Raw genomic sequence first — 24,231 nt, 5'->3', positions numbered from 1 at the left:
ACGGCGGTGTACGTCGATGTCCCAATTACCTGAATTTTCCTGTTCAACTTTCTTTAGCCTAGCATTTTGGCCGTCAAGAAACCTTATCTTGCAATAATCGCGGTTGGCAGATTTGCTCTCGCTTATTAGTGGTTTTTATTCCTTTTCCTAAGAAAGCTAACGCTATAGCAACTTTATCGGCAGCTTCTATACTCCGCCAACACAGGGTGGTGGCCGCCACTGTATTATATCGGTCAGTGACGACCGCTACCTCTCCTTCCGTGAGCGGGACGTCTAATTTTTCGTTGGGCATTGCGTTGTTATCGGAAAGGGAGGCATCCTGTACGTATGTTTCTTTAGTTTTTATGAAATCCTCATTCCACCATCGTACGCATAGCCTGTTTTTGCTAGCCCTATGGCAGATTTTATATGTTTCGGAGTCTAACAGGCGCAAAAATATGTTCTATGTTTTATACAAGCCCATGTTGTTCATTTCACTCACACTTTACGCCAGTTTTGTTCACACTCTTCTGTTATGTTCGCGTTAAAGCCTCGTGCTGCGAAAAGGTTGTGTCGGTGATATCTAGGTCCCGTGAAAATTGCATCTGGTTTCGGCTGGCGGTAACAGGCAGTGACACGGCTAGGAACTGTTTATTAATTGGGTTGAGCGACCACACAAGGGCTCATGAAAGATCCTGAAATAGTAACTCGGGCGTTGGTTTTGATCCTCGGAGGCTTGAGCAGAAATCCCCGATCCCTAGCCAGGTGTAGTATTCATTGGCTAAGCAGACACGCTCGTACATGACCTGGATAAAGCGAGGCTTTTCGATAAGACAAGGAGTCCTTTGCATTACATAAAATCTTGCAACTGCATGATAATAAATATGCTTGCGAGAATACTCAATCATTATTGGCTGATTGCTCAAGCAAGTGGTGCATTGCATGATCGACGAACAAGATATATATGAAAGGGTAGACGCAGAAGGGGGCCATTATTCCTATCGCAAGCATCTCTAAAGTTTGGCTTAATGGAACGCTTACTTTTAATTCTAGAAGGGGCTGTGAATGTCATGTCTGATTCAAGTTAAGACCTGGAAATAATAAGCAAATTTGAAAACCTTTATTTTACTTTATTTTAAATGCGCGAAAATTTGGTGTTGAACTGCAAGAAACAACTTACTTCAGCATGAAAGCAGAAATCCAGTAGTTAACATTTTGTAAGGCACAAACTACTGTACATCTATATATAACTCACTGCCGGGCATCCGAAATAATTATGCAAGTTGTGCATCTCTTGCAGATCAATGAGGCGTCAAACAACGGGCAGCGGTATATGTCAAATAAAAACAAACATTCTGAGAAATATTTGTTCCAGGAATATTGTTCCAGCAATGTGCGGCTTTCAACGGACCTTGAACAAGGTCGGCTAAAGTTAACATGCTTGGTTCCTAAAAAACAGCAGTGTTGCGATAACAAAATACATCATCCTTCTGTGAATAAATTGCTTTCTTCTCTCCAATGTCAGCTGTTTTCTCATCACACAGGAAAATGTTTTCTGTCCTAGCCCCAAAAGCCCACTGCACTCCCACACTAAGTCTGCTAGTGCTTTTAAATAAATAAAAACTTTTAGCACACTAGAAACTCCGAAATGTGAATGTATGTGTTCTCCTATATACCAGTTGTTGGGCGAGTTGGTATGCACGGTGATCAAAACAACGGCGCGACAGACGGGACGTCTGTCGCGCTGTTGTGTATGCACAACTGTGTTCTCCTTTTTTTTCACTTTAGTTGGAGATCCACAAATACTGATCGGAGGGAAATGTAGGCATTTATTTGTGTAGTGCAATCACCGGTAATATCTTACATTATTCCTGTAATGAACAATACCATGAAAATTCGCTCAAATATTTTCAGCGGTAAAAATTCTAGCATACATGAGTTTATGTGCCGGCTCTTAGAGTGCATTCACAACTGGTATTTTAATAAGATACTTACGTAAAATAAATGGTAAAATCAACAATGCGTCTAGCCGCTCCCAGTAGGGTGGTAGGTTGTTGCATACCCAATAGGTAGAGTAGTCCCTGCGATGAAGAAAATCTCCATGCGCGGCCAAGCTGCTTCTACACCTCGAAAATTTGAGAGTATCGTGCAAGGACTTTATGTGGACAGAAATAAAATCTTAGTTTTCATTACATGGTAAATTATATATTTCGATTGCTATCCTGGCATTCCTGATCACAGATCGAATCTAAGAAACATTTTCTCAAGGACAGCAGAATGCGCAACAGGAATTGATTGAACAAATACATAATACAGTAGAAATATACAGAAAGCGATCACTTGAAGGATGCGCGCCTACTGCGGAGAACGTCGGCATCATGTTGTGCAAGTACCAATAACTATCATTGTGCAAGTTTTCTAACAATAGATGGATAAAGTAAAACATTGACCTACTATAGGCAATTTTCTTTTTACCGACTTTATTTTCACCTTAAACGTTGTATATATACATACACTCCTGCAATTTGTTCGCATGATGATTCAGTGTTTGAGACTTAGCTCATGTATAACCTGGTAACGGAATCGCGCCGTAGGTGTCGTGATTCCTGATACTGAGCACCTCATTTTTTTCTTGATTTGTATAACAAGCTCTTCGAATTTAACACCATTGGCACCACAGGCATAGTAAGGAGGTTTTCACACAGTTCCCATCTTTCTCTCTTCATTGATGTCTATTTCAAACGTGCAGTAACACGACCGCCGCTGTAGAGGCGGTTGGTAATAGTGAACACTCTGCAGTACAGGGTACAAACAACATATATTGGTAAGAATTTGGAAGTTTAAACAATCATCATCACAGCTCAGTGTTGAAGTAACTGACGCGAAATTCGCAGACTATGAGTTTGTATTTCACCGGTGGCTTGGATTTGTTCTTGCTCTTCTTCAAGTGATTTATCTTAACGTTTATTTTACCTCCCATTCATTAAAACAGGGTCAAAATGTATTCACAGATCAGTTGGTGTAACATCTTGTAAACGACATGTAGGGCAGATTGCAGTTTCTCTTGACCGGCAGAAACAGAATACTGGACGGTGTGATTACAATACCCTACTATGCGTTCACTTTATTATACCCCACAGGAACGAAGCCTTGCGACATATATACGAATGACCAATTGACTCCGATGGCCATTTACATGACCGTGGCATAAATATCTTCTTGACGTGAAGGCGTGTTTTGTCAGGAGGTTTGACTTCTGTAACCTAAAAAAAAACAGCGTTTTTTGCCGCAGATTGAATGCGAATGCACCTTAGGAGTATTACAATGATAGTGTCAGGTAACTCTTGAGAAGGGTGCAAGTACAACGTAATAAGAAAGAAATATCCAGTAAGAATCTGGGCATTCTACCTGCTGGCATGCGTGTACAGGCCAAGTATACAAAAGCACGCTGAGGTAATTGAAGGTGTCCTCAAGTTTCTTTGGGAACTTGCGTATAGTCCGTTCTCGAGCCTTTATCAGTGAGATAAGGTAAGGCAAATGAACTTGGCAACGACGAATAGTAAAACGGTATTAAACGTGGTGGTTTTACAATTTGAAAAACAAGAAAAAACGCGGTACAAGTTAATGCACAAAAACACTAAAATAACACGAGACTAAATGCTATTCAGTCATACTCTAAAGAAATAAACAGGCTGTGATTAGGCATGGGCACCCACGAGAACAACACACTAGATTACAAATGTTTTGCGCATCACCTCTACATTCTTTCTCGCACAGTGCGGAAACTGCACAACGTAGGGAAGCATTAAATACGAGAAGGTCTTGCATACTTATGGGTGAGGAAACATCGAGAGTTCACGACCGATGCAACCCTGAGATTGTCACCTCCAAAGCAAGATTTCTAAAACCCTGTATGCTCCACTGTTGCAAAATCTATCCCGAATAAATCCTAGGCTATGAAGGGTGCCAAAAAGCCCACCCTAAGTTACCAACATGTCTGGACTTAAAATCCAATCGTCACAACACAAAGCATTTGGTATTGTTTAAATCAGGAGTGGCACACGATACTTCTCAAAACATTTCTGTCCGGTGTTAAGCCTCGAGTGCACAATCTCTGTCAAAATACTTGGGGTTATCTCTTCAGCATATGTCGAAAGCAGGAACAAACCACGAATAATTAAGGGGCCTAAAGGGCCTAGTGGGCCACTCTATCCCATTTTTCATTGGCCAGGAAGGCACAAGGGACGTTGGTAACAAGTGCGTTGAGGGATTCTTAGTGAAAACGGAGCAACCGACATAATAACGTGTGTTTAGAAGGCATACTCTCGTAGCAGTAGCAATATTTGTGCGAAATATTATTTATAAAATTCAAGAAAACATAGCGAAATGATAATGCCGCAATAAACGTGTTTTCAAATTTATTTTTAAGGGGAAGCATAAGAACCGACCTAAATGTTTTCAGTAGAATTACCATACGGTTGACTGAGGACTAAAGTTGACCTAACTTACTAAAAATACCCTTATTGAAACTTTGTGCTAGCGAATACTAAGTTGATCAATCTGCACATTTCCGTGCCCTCGACGCCGCATATCAAATGGATTGAGATATGAGCATTAATCCAAGATCCCGGCCCTGTTGAGGTCCTAGGTTATTATCTGTGCACGGCTATCATATTTCCAAGCATTATCTCTCCACCTTCATTAGCAAAAACTGCAATTACATTATACTTCTCTGCTTCCGCCCATGGTCTCTTTGCTTGGAAAGATGGGGCGTGTGATTGCTGAGTTGTGATAAAATTATTACTGTCCATTACGTCGGCAACATTATATGAGAGTGTAGAACAAATAGGCAGTTTAGACTACGTGTCTTTATTTGGATCGACAATTTCTACCTTGCAGCTTACGAGAGTGCACAGTACACGGATGCAGATGTGACAGACTGCAGAAAAACGAATACGTTTATATAAAGACAGAATAAAGGACATATACACAGCTGTCAATTGCTGTCCGCTTCATATCTGTAGACTGAGAGAACTTTTATGCAACGAAAACATCCAACCACATTATTAATGTTACGGGAAATATTCACAGTATGGCAGTTGTCCACACCACTGATGATGATTACAGCACAGCTCTCGGAGAGCACAGCACTCGTCTGCGTCTTCTTCTTCCGGGAGTCTGTCAGACTTCTTTTTCGTCAGCAGGACCAGCGAATACCGCTCAGTAACACTACCCCCCATCGGGAAAAGCACAGTCCCGGTGCGTTCTACGTTTGTGAAACAGAACGTGCATAATAGGACTTCAGGCGGGACACATGCACTATTTAAGAGGATGGCGCTCTGGACGAGAAGTTCGGAGGCACAGATTCAACTTCGTATTTGAGGTCTGTCACGGGGTGCAAAACTAGGCAAGGGCCTGTGTAACGGGGCAAAAGTTTTTCACACAAGCCCACGTGACGACACGGGAGCCACAGCAAGACGAGTGACCCAGAAGTGTAGTGGACATCACGGTGGCGACTGTCGTACCAGAACTTTTGAGAGTCTTGGGATGCAGAGAGCCTGGCATGAGCTATCCGGCGGGCATCATGAGCGCGGGCTACGGCATCACTGGCATAAGTATTGGTGGCGTCTGCCGCGGGTAGTGAGGTGTCGAAGGGCAGTAACGGGTGTCGGCCAAATAACAGATAAAATGGGGAGTATCCAGCGGTAGAATGGACAGATGAATTGTAGGCGAATGTCACAAGGGGTAGATGAACGTCCCAATCCCGGTGGTCGTCAGACACATACATGAACAGCATATCTGTGAGGGTACGGTTTAGGCGTTCCGTGAGGCCGTTGGTCTGGGGGTGATAGGCTGTGGTGAATTTGTGGTGGACGGAGCACGAACGGAGAATTTCGTCAACCACTCGCGACAGAAAGCAGCGGCCACGGTCAGTTAGTAGTTCACGAGGGGCACCATTATGTAGTATCACGTATTTTAGGAGGAAGTCAGCGACGTCTGTAGCGCAGCTGGTCGGGATGGCTGTGGTAATAGCATACCGCGTAGCATAATCGGTAGCGACGGCGATCCATTTGTTCCCTAAGGCGGAAAGTGGAAAGGGCCCAAGGAGGTCAACACCTACACGGGAAAACGGGTCAGTGGGTATGGGGATCGGCTGCAAATGGCCTGAAGGCAAAATTGTGGGCTTCTTTCGACGCTGACATAATTCACATGCGGCAATGTATTGCTGGACGGAGCGGTAGAGCCCTGGCCAGTAGAAGCGTCGGCGCAGGCTGTCGTATGTGCGAGAGACAGCCAGGTGGCCAGCCGTTGGAGCATCATGAAACTGGTCAAAGATGGTGGAACGCAGATGTTAAGGAACGACGAGCAAAAGGTCTGCGCCGTCTGGTCGCATATTGCGTCGGTATAGGGGGTTCTCGTGGAGCACATATAAGACAAGAGATGGATCAGGTCGGTCGCAGGTCAGACGGAGGATAATGGAATGGAGCAAGGGATCTAAGTGTTGTTCGTCGGCAATGCTAGAAAAGGCCGACACAGACAAGACACATGCGTCATCGTCAGAGTTGGTAGGACTAGGGGAGTCGACGGGATGACGGGACAAGCAGTCTGCATATTGGTGGAGCCGGCCGGACTTGTACACGACGGAAAATGTGTACTCTTGTAATCGAAGCGCCCAGCGCCCCAAACGGCCTGTAGGATCTTTGAGGGAGGAAAGCCAACACAAGGCATGATGGTCTGTTATAACAGTAAAATGCCGGCCAAACAAATAAGGCCGGAATTTTGTAATAGCCCAAACAAGTGCCAGGCACTCTCGCTCTGCGAGTGTAATTTTGTTCGGACGTAGATAAGAGGCGGCTGGCATACGAAATCACCCTTGTGCGGCCGTGTTGTCGCTGGGCAAGTATAGCTCCAATGCCATGGCCACTTGCGTCGGTGCGGAGTTCAGTATTGGCAGATTGGTTGAAATGGGCCAAGTCGGGTGGGGTTTTGAGAGCAGCAATAAGTTCCAAGAAAGCTGCAACTTGTTCAGGCCCCCAGGAAAAGGAAACGTCTTTCTATAGGAGAATGGTGAGAGGGCGAGCTAGCGCTGAGAAATTCGGGACGAATCGTCGGAAAAAAGAACACAGGCCAATAAAGCTTCGAACATCGCTGGATGAACGTGGAGTGGGAAAATCTCTGATGGTACGAATCTTGTCGGGGGCAGGCTGAATGCCGGCAGCATTAACCAAGTGACCAAGGACTTTGATTTGTCGATTACGAAAGCTGCACTTTTTGGACTTTAGCTGCAGTCCCGCGCGGCGAAAAAGTGCTAGGATTGTAGAAAGGCGACGGAGATGGCTTTCAAATGTAGACGAGAAAACTATTACATCGTCAAGATAACACAAACAAGTGGTCCACATGAAGCCTCGGAGCAAAGAGTCTATCATGCGTTCGAAGGTTGCTGGGGTATTGCAAAGGCCAAAAGACATGACTTTGAATTGATAAAGACCGTCAGGGGTTATGAACGCTGTTTTTTCAGTACGGCAGTTGTCCACACCACTGAGGATGATTACAGCACAGCTCTCGCACAGCACAGCACTCGTCTGCGTGTTCTTCTTCTGGGAGTCTGTCGCACTTCCTTTTTGTAAGCACGACCAGCGAATACCGCTCAGTAACAATATATTATACAGCGCTGATGCAACATACAACCTCCAAGCTAAAAACATTTCAAGCTACTAAAAAGATTTGCAGCGCTAAAAGACCTTTAAGCTTTCTACATTGTAAAGTCAAGATGCGCACCATTTCCGTAGTAATACCCATATAAAATGACCAGTCGCTTCACCGTAACATAATGCAGACAATACGGTCACATAAACAGAATAGCAAAACAACAAAAGGCCCCGCGACAGAGAATCATTCCTTTGCCGTAGCCTTAACATTGCGGCAGTCCTGCGTCGCCGGAGGCAAACACCCGCAGCACACCGCGAACCAATGTGAGATGTATATTTCAAGCAATTCGAGATTTTAACTTTGGCACTGGAGATGCTTCATGGTAATGAAATGATGGAAACTTGTCAAAGAAAGGATATCGGGGCGGGCTTCGCGAATATTCGACACTGCTGCACTTGTCACAGGCGCCAACGATTTCTCAAAAAGTAGTAGCGTTGCTTGTGCCACATGTCATCCCGTTTTTAACAGCAAGAGGTTGCTACCATTTTCTCTGAATCATTTGCCTTCAGAAGGGGGTGATAAATTTGATAGAATTGTGCCCTTTTCTCACCTTACAGTCGAGACGCGAATTCGTTTTCCATAATTTGTCTTATCGCCTTCTTCTTGGGAAACGGAGCCACAACGACGGAGAATCAGACAAAATGCCCAAAATGGTTGCATTTCAATCATCGCCGAGACATCGATATTAGTTGTAGGTGTCGGTTTTGTGATCATTCGTGCATATGGTTTACTTGAAACTTGCAGGTTTACATGCCACTCACATCTAGTTTTGATTCGTATCGCTCAAGCGAAGCAGTTAGTTCTTCACAGGCACTAGCACAACAGAAAACTCGCACCACATAATTTGAAAAACAAGATATTTATTTTATTTATCAAAACAATCACACAAGACAATTGTCTTGGGGAACGTAACTAAAACCAGGAGATTGCTTAACGATGTCACGCAACTCTAAGGCAAGCAGCGCTCAACACTCAAGCGCAGGCTAAACACAGTTCAAATATTTTTTCACGAACGCAGCAAGTGGTGTTTTACAGGGCAGAAGGTTCTACAGCCACAAAAATGTTGCGTATAGAAGTCCTAAAGCACAACGCATGGCAATGAAAACACTTCTATGCAGATATAGATAGTAGGATAGAAAACATGGCACTTAAAAGCAAAATCGTCAGTTCCAAATTACTATTATTCCGCTAAGTACAATTGTTCAAGTATTTTCTTAACATATATTAATGAACAGGAGCCGCTGAATAGACCCTAAATGATTGGGTGGCAGTTCAATAATTATGGTACTTGACAGCTCAAGATATTTGGTATCCGCAGTTAGTTCCGGCTTACGGCCTTATTATAAAGTTTTTCTTTAAGCGTATGCAATTCTTTATAGGCATTCTGTCCGATAGTCCAATTTATTGAACCCCTATTGGCGAAACACTTCAAGACTTGGGTTGCACGTGTATAGCTTACGCACGTCCCGTATTTCTAATGATTTAAAGTAGGGACACAACTATCTGACAACTCTAAGTTACCGATTGCATGTTGTGCTCTTTTTCGAAATGATAAGCGGCCGTATATATTCATTTTTGTCGTGGTTTGCCACACGAGGGAGCAATAGCTAAGACGTGAGTATATGAGATAGTAATATAATTGTCGTATCATAGTAACTTAAAGATAACATCTTAGTCTGTTTAAGATACCTATCGTTGGACAAAGAGCGGGTTTGAGTGCATGCATGTGCACAATCCATACAAATTTTCAGCCATAGACTTATTTCTATTTGAGGCCATAATTTATACACCGGAAGTTATCATTTTGAAGCATATCGCATTTGTCCGCTAGCAAATCAGTAACTCGAATAACATTCATCAAGGCAAAGCACATCAGACTTGTTCGTAGAGCAATTTGCTGGCTACATTTAAAGGCAAAGCGCTCATACACGCGCTGACCGTTCGTCCGTTACATCCAAAGGCTGGAACAGTGCCAAGACTGACTCCGCACCAACGCACACCCTCCTCGCTCTTCGTTGACAGGTGGCGGCGCCGAACCACATTCACATCTGTGCATCGCAGCAGTGACGTCACCTGCACCGGCAGGCGGAGCGAGTATGCTCTGGGACGGCACTCCTCCGCCAGACGGGTCGTTGCGGTGAAGTGAATGAGCTGGATGGCTCCCACGCGGTCCAGTGATTCTGAGAAAGCAGTTCGGATAAGTGCATGAAGGCGGATTCCTCCAATACAAAACAGCGGACGATCAACGAACGAATGCGTCAACGGCAATAAACATTCATAAAGAAGGAAATAATGGTGTGGCCTCAGTTGTAATCGGCCGTCATTTGCAGGACGCGGCGAAGGGTATCGCCTATTGGACTTTAGGCTGGCAAAGCTCTCCCATTGTTTTTTTATTATCTCATTGCACTAATGCACCCACACTGTTCAAGATAGCAAAGGTAAGTATGCGCAAGGAAAAGCATAAAGATTTTTGCAATGTAACTTTTACCTGCTACCATTCCCTAATTTCATTCATCTGCGAAAGCTAGTGACTGCGCATGTCGCATTTGTATTCCCGACTCACAATAGCTGCGCTAGCTGCGACGAGTGCTGGCTACCGGCCAAACTGCCAGTGGACGTCTGCATCTCTATGGCGTGAACCCCATTTGAGCAGTGCAATGTTCCTCCACTGTGCCTCTGGTATAAACTGCCGCTCTTGACGCCAAATAACAGCTGCTTGGACACAGTTCCCTTCCTCCGCCTAGCCATGGGTTAGCAAGGGCTTAGGCCGTCAATGTCTACTCTATCTCAAGCGTCAGGCTGAATCGTACAATCCTACTTATGCAACCTAGCGCGAGGACTACGTAATAGAGCTTGCGCTAGTTATCTGGATGCAGTTAACTAAAGGAAAATTAGTCAACTCTTTCTTACGCCCCATAAGCACCTCGGATAAGCAAGCTTGACGTAAGTGATGCACCGTATGTATATGCCTAATTTTCGCCTGTAATAAGAGTGTAAGCGCAATGATTTGTCTCTGGTCCCTCATAAAGTTAGCATGCTCATATGCGATGCGTCTAGAGGGAAAAAGCAACAACTAGGCTTCACGTAGGCTAATACATAAGTATAGCTATTTTATGTATGCAATGAGCCAACCAGATGCGAAAAAGAATCACACACCGCGAAAACAAATCAAGCCACTGCAAGCACGTAAGCGAGCGGCCACGAACACATCCAAGGAAGACTTCGCGTACATGGCCGAAACTTACAAAGATCTCATTATAATTGCACTACATACAGGCTCAAAATGATAAATTGCCATGTTTTCAAGCTGCCATTTATTTTCAAAGGAATCATATTGAGCGTTCTATGTCTGTCAGATACATTTACGCCGTAAAGTTGACACATATTGTACTACGGAGTTCCTGCACTTTGCAAAGCACATTCACTAAGCTCCCATTTGGTCAGCTTCAAAAAATGAATGTTCGTGGCCATTAGAGCATGAAGTTTTTAATGTATATGCATAATAATGTCATTCTAAAAGGAACAGAGGCCAGATGAAACGAACACAGTGGGAAAAAGGAAAACAGAAGTTCATCTATGAAAGCGTGTGCTTCATTTGCTTCATTTCCTTTTGCTCCTTATGATTCTTCAACTTACTAAGCAGCCCATTGAAACTTCGACCTAAGCAGATCGTTTTAGTTCGTGCTATGGAACAGCCGTGGAGGGCTGAACAATTGCACTGTGACCAATTTCAAGCAGTGCACAACAGTCTTTCTCATAGTCTAGTGCTGAGGTCTGAAAAAAAAACGAGTTCAAGTGTTTTTTTCTTTTAATGTGAGGAGGGAGCAGCTGCTGTGTTACTGCACGCATTGGGTGCCTTCTTTTTATGGCAGTTGGGCACGCCTTCAGTCTCTTTAGTGCAGTGCTTGATCTGTAGCTCTCATGTTATCAGGTCAGGTAAAACGAGACCCTACAATTGCGATTCACAGGAGTCTACCCTGACATCTCCCCAAAAAAGTGCACACCGCGTAACTTAATCTCAACTTCTGCTTAAAGTAGGCACCCACGGCACCTTATGAGCCAGTTGCCACAATCCTTCCATCCTAATAGTAAATACATTGCTGTAAAATTGGCTGAAGGTATCTTGTGATACAAAAAACAAGTCCAGTTCTTCGGGGATCACTAAAGTTGCATATTGTAGTGAAGGCTTAAAAAAAAGGATATGTAAATAAAATCTTTTTGCGGAGAAAACGTCTATCAGCGACCGCCGTCCACGGTGTGCATGCAAGAGTACAGCCGACACAGCGAATAGCAGACGACACGGTGATGATGTGCCATTGTGAAGTAATCAGATAATGGTTACCAGACCAGGAAGCATGCTTTCAAAATAATAAAAAGCATTTATCTTAAACATTTATACTGTATTGAATGAACTCGAATCCCGAGGTAGTATAAGGTGAAGTATTTGGACCGAAATGAAATAATCAGTTTATTGTAGCATAACGGCAGTCTGGACGAGTTGGTTATGCATTTTATTGTAAAACAACCCATAGGCACGCGATTAAGAAGGAATGGGCACACACGGCGCTGAACTTGATTTTGCATTTATTGGAAAGAATACACCGTCACTATTCCCCTCTGAGCGAAAAACCCCTGTTGGCCGACAAATATTGTCGCTCGAGATTAGTTAAGAATGCAATAGCAACTGGATGCATGACTATGGTGTTGAAAAAACTTGGTTTCACAATATATGCGATAACCCTGCAGTCAGCTTACACCACTGTAGGCAAGCTGGCTTCACTTAGCCTTAGTAACTCTAGTTTCACTTACCCCGTTCTTGTTTTATGTGCAGGAAAGAACCTCAAAAAATTTAAACCTTCTCAAAGTAGCTCGGCTGTCCTGATAAGAAAGAAAAATATCGCTGCGATGCCATACGTGTATTCTCTTTCACACAGATTTGAGAAATTGGGTGCCGAATATGGGTGCAAACGTTGTGTTTTCGGCTCGTAATAAGGTTGCCAAGGCTTTAGCAGCGGTACAAAGAAAGCTTGAAATGCAAAACAAAAAACAAGTTGTAGAATTGATTATAAAGATAAGTTCCTCCGTGTAAGTTTGCTGTGGTCTACCAGATTCCTCTCTGTGCCTCAATACAAGGATTTTGGAGCACCAATATTGTTTAGGACCCCTTCATGGATCACTGCCTTGTCGTGGCGGAGGGGCTTGCGAAACTCGACGAAGTCGTGAGCTCTGCTGCGTAGGACCACCCATGATAGACAGGTCACGGCAGAGAGTTCTCACAAAATGTGATTCACTGGAGAAGGTAATGGCAACAAACTCCAGTATTTCTGCCAGGAAAACCCTAAGGACTGTCACAATAGCATTAATGATAGAGTGTCGGAAGATGAGCCCCCCCAGGTTGGAAGGCGTCCCACATGTTACTGGGGATGAACAAAGGACGATTCCTAGTAGCTCCAAGACGAATGAAGCCGCTGGGCTAAATTCAAAAGGACGCTCAGTTGTGCATGTGTAGAGAAGCGACCGGAAAGCCCGATGTTGCAAGGAGATATATCACATAGCAACATGGAATGTAAGATCTATGACGCAAGGTAAACTGGATGTCGTCAAGCGAAAAATGGACAGATTGAACATTGATATCTTGGGTATCAGCGAGCTCATGTGGACCGGAATGGGAGAATTTAATTCCGGTGAACATTATGTCTTTTATTGTGGGCACGAATCTAGGAGAAGGATTGGGGCCGCTCCCATAGTAAACAGAGGAATGGGCAAAGCAGTGCCAGGGTACAACCCCAAAGTCCATGGCTTAATGATTGCTTTCCGATTGAGAAAGAAGTGAGACAAGGCTGCATACTGTCGCCCTGCCTATTTAACCTATATGTTGAGGGCATCATGAGGAAGGCCGATCTGGACGAGTCTTCAGCTGAAGTGAAGATTGCTGGAAAACGTACCAACAACCTTGGATATGCCGATGATACCACTTTAATGGCAGAAAGTTAAGTAGAACTCAAGAGACTTATGACGCGTGTACAAGAAGATAGTGATAAGTTGGGACTGAAACTAAACATTAAAAAGCCAAATATCATGGCGTCTTGCCCTATCAAGTGCTGGAGAATCAAGGGACAAGAAGTGGAAGCTGTGACAGGTTTTCTCTTCTCGGGCTTCAAGATTACCCAGGCAGGAGACTGCAGCCATAAACGTGGGAGACGCCTGCTTTTGGGAAAGAGAGCCATGGCTAGCCTCGACCACCTAGTCAAGAGCAGAGACATTATTCTGCCAACCAAGATCCGTATAGCTCGTGGTATGGTCTTTCCCGTTGGGATGTATGGATGTGAGAGTTGGACTGCAAAGAAGGCTGACCGCCGAAGAATTGACGCTTTTGAATTGTGGTGCTGGCGGAGACTATTGAGAGTTCCTTGGACTGCCAGAAGATCAAATCAGTCAATATTGTCGACCATAAACCCTGACTGCTCATCGGAGGGTCACGTTATAAAGTTAGAGCTCAGCTACTTTGGTCATCTGATGAGGAGAGAGGAGTCGCTGGAGAAAGATTTGATGTTTGGAAAGGTTGAGGGTCACCGGAGAAGGGGTAGTCAGCGAACGCTATGGTTAGATGGCATCCTTGAGGCTCTGCAGATGAAGTTATGTGATGTTAGGAAGATAGTGAGAGACCGGAAAGCATGGTGGGATGTTTTTCATAGGGCCACGAAAAGTCGGACACGACTGAACGACTGCACTGAACTGATCGTTTAGAGAAATGTTCTCAAAATTGGCTAAACATTCTCTAGAGTATTCGTACGCTTCGTTCTTCGCCGACACCGTAGTCTTGCTGATATAGTATGATTGTAGCCCCAAAAACTTTGTCGAGGCATGCCATATCGAGAGGAAGGGAAGCCTTTGTCAGGGAGCAATCAATATCCTTATCTTCCAAGGGAATGGACATGTTAAACAGGGAGAACGATCATGATCACATGTGCGGATATGAGCGGATATGAGCCACTGGCGCATTTCCGACAAGGACCATTCGCACAAGCCTGATGCCTGCAGTTATAAGACAGTGTGTTCTTTCCAATAAACGCATTTGCAAGTTCAGCTTCCTCTTCTTCTTCCTTCTTCTTTGTCCCGTGTCCATGCGCTCTTTTATAAGAAAATCAGTTTATTCTCAATTGTTAGCGGCCATGACCCTTTTAAGAGTGGATAGCCAACACAGAGAACGGTAGTCCGTAACGTGTTCTCATGGTCAGCCGTACAAGTAAGGGCGGAATGACCCTATCCACCAAACTATGCCTAGGCACTCCTTCCCAGTAATTCAGTTGTTTACATCTGGCTTTGTCAAGGTGCGCGGCTCGCTTTAGGCTACAACATAGTCAGCACACCTCTGTTTGCGTTGCATTAGAGCAGCACAGATACCTGCGCTGCTAGCAGTGTGGATCTCAGTAGGAGTATCAGGGTTAAAATACCGTAATATAGGGGGTGAGGTAAGCAGTCGGTGGAGTGTGCTAAACGCTTCGTCACATGCAGAACACCAGCCGGAGAGATCGTCGCTTCCGCGAAGAAGGGATGTGAGTGGCGCCATGATGAAAGCAAACTTGCGGATGTAGCGTTGGATTAAACGCAGAGGACGACGAAAATTCAAACTTTCTTAATCGTGGACGGCTTTGGAAACGCAGTGACAGCATGAAGTTGAAGCGCACCGTCTTTAGAGACGAAATGGCCAAAAATTTTAGTTGGCGTGCGGCGAAGTGGCATTGCTTTGAAACAAGTCGGATGACAGCTGAAGTAAGGTACTCCAACACATGTTTCAATAGAGGAAGATGCGTCGAGAAATGCTGTGAGAAAACGTCATCCGAGTAGCACAGAGAGGTCTTCCACTTGAAGCCGCACAGTATGATGTCCATCCGGGATTGGAACTTGGCAGCTGCATTGGAGTCCGAACAGAATGACGCTAAATTCGGGCGGTGGGTCTGGAGTCACGAAAGCGGTCTTGACACGACTGGCATTGGCCAGTGGGACTTGCGAGTACCCTGAAGGCCGGTCTAAAGATGAGAAAAATTCAGCGCTTTGCAAATAGTCAAGAGCGTCGTCTATTCGGTGCATAAGAGAGACGTTCTTGCGGGTGATTTTATTCACGCGCCTATTGTAAATGCAGAAGCTGATGCATTCGTAATTTTTGTTGAGAAATTTCCGTTAAACTGACCATGAAATGACTGGAACTGCCACTGATAAACGTTTGAATGCGTTGAACAAAGCAATTTGATTATTGGCTTAAAGTAAATCTTCTTGGATTTATAATGAATTTTTAAAACTTTTTTGAAACACGCGGGCCAATTTGTCTTCGCGAGGAGGTTTGAATTACAAGTAATTCTACTTGGGATGATACGTCAGCACTACGGAGAATAACAGGCAGCTAGAAGCTGCACTTCTCTGTAGCGCCAGGCGGGCCACGACGTCACCGCCGAAAAAAAGAGTAGCTGCTAAAGTCGTTTGCTCGAGGGCTGCATGCTCGAACCCTGCTTGGCGCTTCGGTTCGTGTCGGCCACTGAGATTGGGGTGGCGTGGGCAGACTGAAAGTGCGCATGGGCGCCTGAATGCGAAACGTGCCCGAGCTGATGCGATTCAACATCGCACCAATCATACATTTCTGCTTTATATTATGTCCCAGGGCCTACAAATAAAACGGCTGAGGTCAATCTTCCGGTAACGACGGACAGCGCTGCAACAGGATACAATAGCCCCGCTCCATCTTTCTGGCATCATTCGTTTATGCGATGTCTTTACAATTAATTGGAACGTTCGTGAAAAAAAGCGTGCCCTCACTGGCATCATGAAAGTGCACAAATTCTCACCGCTTACGTGCAGCACCGCAAAACGCGAGCTGACCTCTAAGTTGCCAACTGCGAGCGCTACGAGCAAAGTACAGCGTCTGGATGTGCACTGCTCCCTTGTTTACGCCAGGCCTTGTTTGTTTGGCATTGAAGTCACGGCAGACGGAGTTTTGAATTTGGCCAGCGCAATACCAGAAAATGTACGTGTGACGTTGCCTTATTCTCAACAATTGAAAAAAAAAAGTATTTAGGATGGTCTTACGGCAGAGGTAAACTGCGAAAGGAGATAGGTGAGATTAGCTTTTATAACTTTGGAGAATGTAATACGTACGTGTCCTAATTACTGGAAGAGTTTTTAGAAGATGGCTGGGGACCCTGGTCGATTGTCGAATATGGGTTCTCATTGTGTCAACAGCTATAATTGTAGTAACTGGATGTTCCGGGGCGGCAAGAACAGTAGCTGCTGTTGAGACACAACAGGGTGTCAAAGGCATATAGGAAGAGGTAGAGCTTACAAAATGTTAAGAGTCCTGAGGCTCGTTCTTGTAATATCATTAAATATTGCGAAGCTGTCTCCCACATTGCCCTGAAACAGTAAACTGTACATTTGAAGCGTCTAGTGCACTGGTGCGCCTTAGGGGTTTCCGCTGAGGTAGAATAGAAATTCAACTATCGCTATAATTGTGCGTCTAATTTTTCTGATACGGGGACTCCACTATAGTATTTGATCAATGACAACTCCAAAGAAACGATGGCTTGGATCACAGGGAACTGATTTGTTATTAATGTATATGGGGTGACATGAAATTGTTTTTTTTTTGTGAATGCCACAAGAGAACACATCTCATCGAAATATTTGCGCCCTGCAGACAAAGGCACGACGTCAATTTCGTTGACGGCTTTTGAAACCTCGTTAGAATATGGTTTGCTTTGTTTATGGTTTGTGGGGTTTATCGTCCGAAAGCGACTCAGGTTATGAGAGGCCGTAGTGGAGGACTCCGGAAATATTAGACAACCTGAGGTTCTTTAACGTGCACTGACATCGCACAAGACACGGGCGCCTTACTTCTCGCTTCCAGCGAAAAGCGGCCGCCGAGGCCGGGATTCAATCCCGCGTCCTTGGGAACAGTATTCGAGTGGAGGTGCTGCGGTCACCTCTTCTCTCGCAGTTGAGAGGAATAGGAGGAGGAGGAAAACGATGAGTATATAAATGCTCGCGCTTGCTCAGCTGAGGCACTCGCTATGCATCCTGAAAAACAGAAATAAATGTCACGCCATCTCGATGAATCAGGAAAGCACAGCGGGCTACAGAAAGAGTCCTATTGAAAAACTTATATATATAGGACCCATTCATGTTGGGTTATTGGACATGGGAGTTGTGGGAGTTGTGGGCGTGGCAGGAATGGTAGGAGTTCTAGGAGTTGCAGATCATGTGCGTTGTAGAATGTGGTCAGCGCCCCTGGTTGTGGGGAAAATGCGGAAGCAGGCTAAAAAGACGTTCAGGTAAATAAAAAATGTACGTAAAAAAGAAATAGGAACAAGAAACTACTTGCCGCGCCAGGAATTGAACCATGATCCCACGGACCACACCGCGTAACAGCCCAGCTCTCTAACCACTACACCGCGCCGACTTTTCTTTCTGACATGGTATTTATTATACGTGGCTATGTACAGAAAGGGTTATGTACACAGACTATTTACAATGCACTGAGCCATTGCTGAGATGCACAATATAAAACACAACTAAAAGGCAGGAAAAGATAAGCACCGTGTCACCAGCGGAAACCAATCAGCTTGAAAGTCATTTTCATCATAAGTGTCCTTCAGTTGCAGCATCATTCTGCTAAAATGGAGTCTAGGTGGAACAACAGGTTCTGCGTTGTGATGTGACATGCGTGTCTTCCATAAGCTATGAAGTTTATTAAGGAAAAACATGTCATATGGTTCGTAATCAGATTGTGTAACAGCAAGATAGCGCACACTGTACGAATTTAGAATAAAGTCTTTCTTTAGAGTTCTTTGCAGCACATCCCAAAAACGAATTGCGTCTTTGCAATTATTGAAACTGTTGTGTCGGTATCTGGGGTGCGACACGTGCGTTTACTGTTGCGTGATAAGATATAATGGTATCACCATCTGTCTGTTCTGCGCATGTGTCAGGCTGCTGTGTGTGTATATATACGTTTGTCATGTGCTGTACTGGAGGGGGGAGTTTATTTCTAGCTGCCAGTATGCAGCACTGTGAATAAAGCCGTTTCTTCAAGCGTACGCCTACTTACTGTGGATGTAGCAAACTGGCGACGGGGATGGAATCACACGAACTGAGGATGGCATCCACAGTCGGCAAGCTACCGGAGTTTGATCCTGACAGCGGAAACGTGGACGTCTTCATCGAGCGCTTCGAGTTGTACTTCACGGGGAAGGAAGTAGCCGAGGAAAAGAAACTGCATCTGTTCCTCAGCGCCATAGGAGAAAAAGCGTATGTCACGCTCCGAAGTCTGCTTCTTCCAAAGTCACCCAGCAAATCAACTTACGAGGAAGTCGTATCGGCTCTGCAGAAGCACTACACTCCGAAGCGGTCCGTGGTGAGCGAGAGATATGATTTTAATCGAAGGAAGCAAGGACCTCAAGAAAGTATCGCGGATTTCATAGTGAAGCTCAAGCAAGCGGCAGCCTCATGCGACTTCGGCAGCTTATTGGAACAAGCCCTGCGGGACCGCCTGATTGCTAGCCTATACTCGGAGGCGATACGTTGCCGGCTGTTGGCCATGACCGACACCGAACTCACCTGGGACCGTGTTTGCAGCATCGCTACGGCCATGGAAATGGCAGTGAGAGACACAGTGGCAATGATGTCTGAAACCAGTGGGGAGCACTCAAGCGGCAGTGATGTCCTCTGGCAGAGCAAGTCGTCGATGGCGAGACCGGTCTCCGAAGGGGTGTCGTTATAGCTGTCACGCCTCGGACAAGCCAAAAACGAAGTCTACGGCTCAAAGGACTAAATCGAATTGTCATCGATGCGGTGGGCAGCACGCACCTGTAAGTTGTCCTTTCTTGAACAGGGTGTGTTACAAATGTCAGAAGATAGGCCATGTTGCTAAAATGTACAAAACTAGAGTTGTACATTGTCACCCGTTAATAATTAAGGGGGTATTATTAACGATGCGCCCTTAACGGTGCGCACACTCCCAGACACCCTTTGAGTGAGTGGGGGTAGCTGTTCCGGTCGCAAAGGAGATGCCCTCGACCTGCGTGGCAAGCTCAGCCGGAATCCAACTACCTTGTAGTGACAGAAGGGGGTGGTCGTTTGGTGCCCAGCTGTCGCCGGTTCAAACCAGAGTAAGGATCGGAGTCAGAAGTAAGAAACAAAACACAATTTATGTACAGCAAGAGACGATACAAAGGAATACACAAGATCGCTTGAAATACACAGACGAGAGGTTCACAGAATACAAACGCTAAGCATGCAACTACAGTATGATTCAATAACAGAGAGGCTTTACAACAGATCAAACACGAGAGAGTTACATAAACAAACACCAAATTGTTCACCGGGCACTGTTGCAATCCGACGCCTCAAGAGTCACGATGTGGCCGCCATACGAGACGAGCGCCGCTCCCTTGAAAGTCCGTGGGCTTGCCAGCAGCGGGTGATCCCCGGGAGTCCAGCCGAAACACAGGCGAGCATTTTCTCCTGGTGGTCAAATTTTGTTTCTTGCGCCATTTGATATTTCGCTGCCATCCTCGGGCGCTTTCTTTTTCTTCTCTCCCAAAATGGGTTATTTCGGTTACTTCTCGGGCTCTTGCCCTTTCTCTTGGCGCCCCTAATCGGGCTTTTTGAGCAGCTACTCGAGAGCTCTCTGCCTTGCATCTTTTCCTCTGTTCTTCATTTGCAGAGGCTTCTATATAAATCGGCCTTTGCCTTTCATTTTCTTTTCGCTGACTCTCTTTTTTCTTCTTAGCCTCTTCTAGAACCTCCCTTTCTTTTCGGTCCACCCATTCTCGCAGTTCAGCTCCTTTAAGACCTTTCTCTAGGCCCAACGCAATAATCTCCTTGAGATTCATCTTCAATCTGAGCTGCCTAATGCTAACACATAGCACTCTCAATGGACCTTACACAACCGCTTCAGCGCGGTACCTCTCACTATCGCTCTGCTGCTACACCGTTTACGACCTCTTCGTAAACTCTTCCAACTCGTTCTCCGTCCTCTGAGCTTGAATGCACCAAACGTCCTGTCGCGGACGCCAGAATTAATTGTCACCCGTTAATAATTAAGGGGGTATTATTATTAACGATGCGCCCTTAACGGTGCGCACACTCCCAGACACCCTTTGAGTGAGTGGGTGTAGCTGTTCCGGTCGCAAAGGAGTTGCCCTGGACCTGCGTGGCAAGCTCAGCCGGAATTCAACTACCTTGTGGTGACAGAAGGGGGTGGTCGTTTGGTGCCCAGCGGTCGCCGGTTCAAACCAGAGAAAGGATCGGAGTCAGAAGTAGCAAACAAAACACAATTTATGCACAGCAAGAGACGATACAAAGGGATACACAAGATCGCTTGAAATACACAGACGAGAGGTTCACAGAATACAAACGCTAAGCATGCAACTACAGTATGATTCAATAACTCAGAGTCTTTACAATAGATCAAACACGAGAGGGTTACATAAACAAACACCAAATTGTTCACCGGGCACTGTTGCAGTCCGACGCCTCAAGAGTCACGATGTGGCCGCCATACGAGACGAGCGCCGCTCCCTTGAAAGTCCGTGGGCTTGCCAGCAGCGGGTGATCCCCGGGAGTCCAGCCGAAGCACAGGCGAATACGTCGCAAAACACGGACGAACTGACTGACTGACTGACTCATCAAGCGGCGCGGTCTCTTTAAATAGGGCGCGCCGCGTCTGTTTGTTAGCACGCGTCAAAGCTAGCGCGCACACACACATAGCTTCGCTGGTTATAGCTCCCTCTTCTCCTCCAGTCGAGCCGCGCGTCGTCATTGGCCAGGTCCCATAGAACTTTCTCGAAAGGCCTGGCACATTCCAGGCCGATGAACCACCGTCCTCCCCGGGCAAAGGGAAAGAGGGTCACGGCAGCGCGTACAAAGCTACGCGCTCTCCCTCGCGGGGAAGGGGCTTTTCTCTCCACGCGACGCCGCGCGCGCCTAGCGCTGTACCGGCTTGGTGAAAATGGGCGCCGATTTCGTGACATACATCAGCCAGAGCAGGAATCGTCGGACAGTAAACTTCTTACCCTTTGCCACACCGACAACTGTGCGGCCAGTCCTGCTATTGTAGTCAGTGTATGGTTAAATGGGGAAAACGTACCCATGGAGTTAGACACAGGAGCAGCGGTTTCCGTGATGTCAGAGGCAGAGTGTGCGAAGCACTTTCCAAACACTAAGCTCAGGCCAGCAGACGTCAAACTGGTTACGTACAATGGCACTCCGGTTGATATCAAGGGTATAATGGATGTGGAAGTTAAGTACTACGAGCAGTGTTTTCGCTTGCCGCTAGTAATTGCTAAAGAGACGAAAGGTGCCAGAATGCCTACGTTGTTTGGCCGCAACTGGCTGAGTAAAATCAAAATCCGGTGGAATGAAGTGATGCATGTGCAGTCACTGACGAAAGAAATGCCTTTGATGACATTGACTGAGAAATATCGCGAAGTGTTCGAGCAGGGCTACGGAGCGATAAAAGGGTTCAAGGCGAGCATTGTAGTTAAAGAGAACGCGTCCCCTGTATTTTGTAAGGCGCGATCAGTGCCGTACGCGCTGCGAGAACGGGTCGAGCAGGAATTGGCCAATTTGGAAAAAGCTGGAGTCATATATAAGGTGCGCCGCAGTGCTTGGGCGACACCACTGGTGATTGTTCCGAAGAAAAACGGCGAGGAGCTTCGGCTGTGTGGTGATTACCGAGTCACGGTAAATCCGGCAATTGAGGTTGACCAGTATCCGCTCCCTCTACCAGAGGACATTTTTGCAATGTTACAAAGCGGGTCCGTGTTTTCAGTTTTGGATTTGTCTAAGGCGTACTTGCAGCTGGAATTAGACGATCCAGCGCAAGAACTGCTCACTGTCAATACACACCTCGGCCTGTACCGGTTCCGACGCTTGCCATACGGCGTAGCCTGCGCGCTAGGAGTGTTTCAAGCTGTGATGGACAAAGTCCTACACGGACCGACTGGCACAGCCTGCTACTTAGATGACATTGTCATCGCGGGCAAAGATCAAAAACAGTGCCATGACCGATTGGAGCAGGTACTCATACGCCTAAGAGAACATGGCATAAGGGTCAGCACTGCGAAATGTAAGCTGTTCCAGAAACGAATACGTTATCTGGGCCATGAAATTGACAGAGATGGATTACATCCCACAGCTGATAAAGTGGCAGCCATAAAGAATGCACCAAAACCTGGAAATGTGACCCAGCTAAAGGCCTTTCTGGGCTTAATTAATTTTTACTCAAAATTTTTGTCTAATCTGGCTACAGTTCTCGAACCCCTGCATAACTTGTTGCGCAAAGACACTGCATGGCACTGGTCGCGTCAGTGTGATACTGCTTTTACGAATTCTAAAGAGATGCTTACTAACGAGCGTGTTCTGGAGTTGTACGATGTCAAAAAAGAAATACAGCTAACATGTGACGCGTCCGAATATGGTCTTGGTGTTGTACTGTCGCACATCGTGAATGGAAAAGATAAACCAATTGCATTTGCATCCCGGTCACTGTCACCTGCAGAGCGCAATTATGGCCAAATCGAAAAAGAAGCATTGAGTATTGTTTTTGGTGTGAAAAGGTTTCATAACTACCTCTATGGTAGAACATTTAAGGTGTTGACAGACCATCAACCACTAACCGTACTTTTCGACCCGAAAAGAAACAACAGTGCTGTGGCAACTGCTAGGGTGCACCGTTGGTTTGTGTTCCTCGCGAACTACAGCTATAAAATAGCGCACAAACCTGGTACGGAAATTGGCCATGCCGATGCCTTATCTAGACTTCCTTTGCCAGAAACGTCAGAGCAGACTGAAGACATTTTTTATTTTTCTACACTTGACGAGCTTCCTTTGACGGCAAAAGACATTGAACGGGAAACAACGCGCGACAGGCTGCTAACGGTGGTTCGCGACATGATATGGCATGGTTGGCCAAAATCTGTTTCTCAGGACCTGCAGCCTTTCTGGGTTCGACGCTTCGAACTTTCCATTGAAGCGGGCTGCATTATTTGGACAAACAGAGTAATCGTCCCGGAGTGTTTGCGCAGTGTTGTACTAAACTTGCTGCACGAGCAGCACCTTGGAATCACGAAGATGAAAATAGTCGCAAGGTCAATGGTGTGGTGGCCAGGTATCGACGAAGCGCTGGAACAAACTGTACGAACTTGCCGCATTTGTCAAACTGTTCAACCTGCAGCACAACCAGCACCCTTGGCTCCCTGGAAAGTGTGCGAACACCCTTGGGAAAGGGTTCATCTCGATTTCGCCGAGAAGGAAGGAAAAATGTTCCTTTTAGCAGTTGATGCATATAGCAAGTGGTTGGAAGTGAAGGTGTGTACAACGACGACGGCCGCTAGGACTGTTGAAGTTGTAAGATCCATGTTTGCTGCCCATGGTCTACCTGTTGAAGTTGTAACTGATAACGGGCCGCAATTCCGTGCTGCTGACTTTGAAAACTTCCTGAAAGCAAATGGAGTAAAGCACACATGCACCCCTCCGTACCACCCACAG

General features: G+C 45.8%; 1 protein-coding gene across 2 annotated transcripts in view; it reads left to right on the top strand.

Moving 5' to 3' along the window:
• The window catches only part of LOC146173964 (uncharacterized), a 32,238-nt gene extending 22,268 nt beyond the window's left edge, over positions 1-9,970 (top strand). Inside the window, exon 4 of one of the 2 annotated variants that reach the window (XR_014701711.1) lies at positions 1,280-1,498. Coding sequence is in view for 1 of the 2 variants with exons in the window: in XM_084583334.1 (XP_084439460.1) it covers positions 9,712-9,830 (119 nt within the window). In the remaining variant the exon portion in view is untranslated. Of the gene's footprint in view, positions 1-1,279; positions 1,499-9,711 lie in introns of those variants that run through there. The other variant, XM_084583334.1, reaches the window with a different exon arrangement.
• The last annotated feature ends 14,261 nt before the right edge of the window (positions 9,971-24,231 follow it).

Source organism: Amblyomma maculatum, chromosome 11, assembly GCF_055883805.1.
Source record: "Amblyomma maculatum isolate TAMU_Amacu chromosome 11, ASM5588380v1, whole genome shotgun sequence".
In the NCBI taxonomy this organism is placed as follows: Eukaryota; Metazoa; Arthropoda; class Arachnida; order Ixodida; family Ixodidae; genus Amblyomma; species Amblyomma maculatum.
The sequence above is the reverse complement of the archived record's forward strand: the minus strand, read 5'-3'. Positions and strand labels throughout refer to the sequence as shown.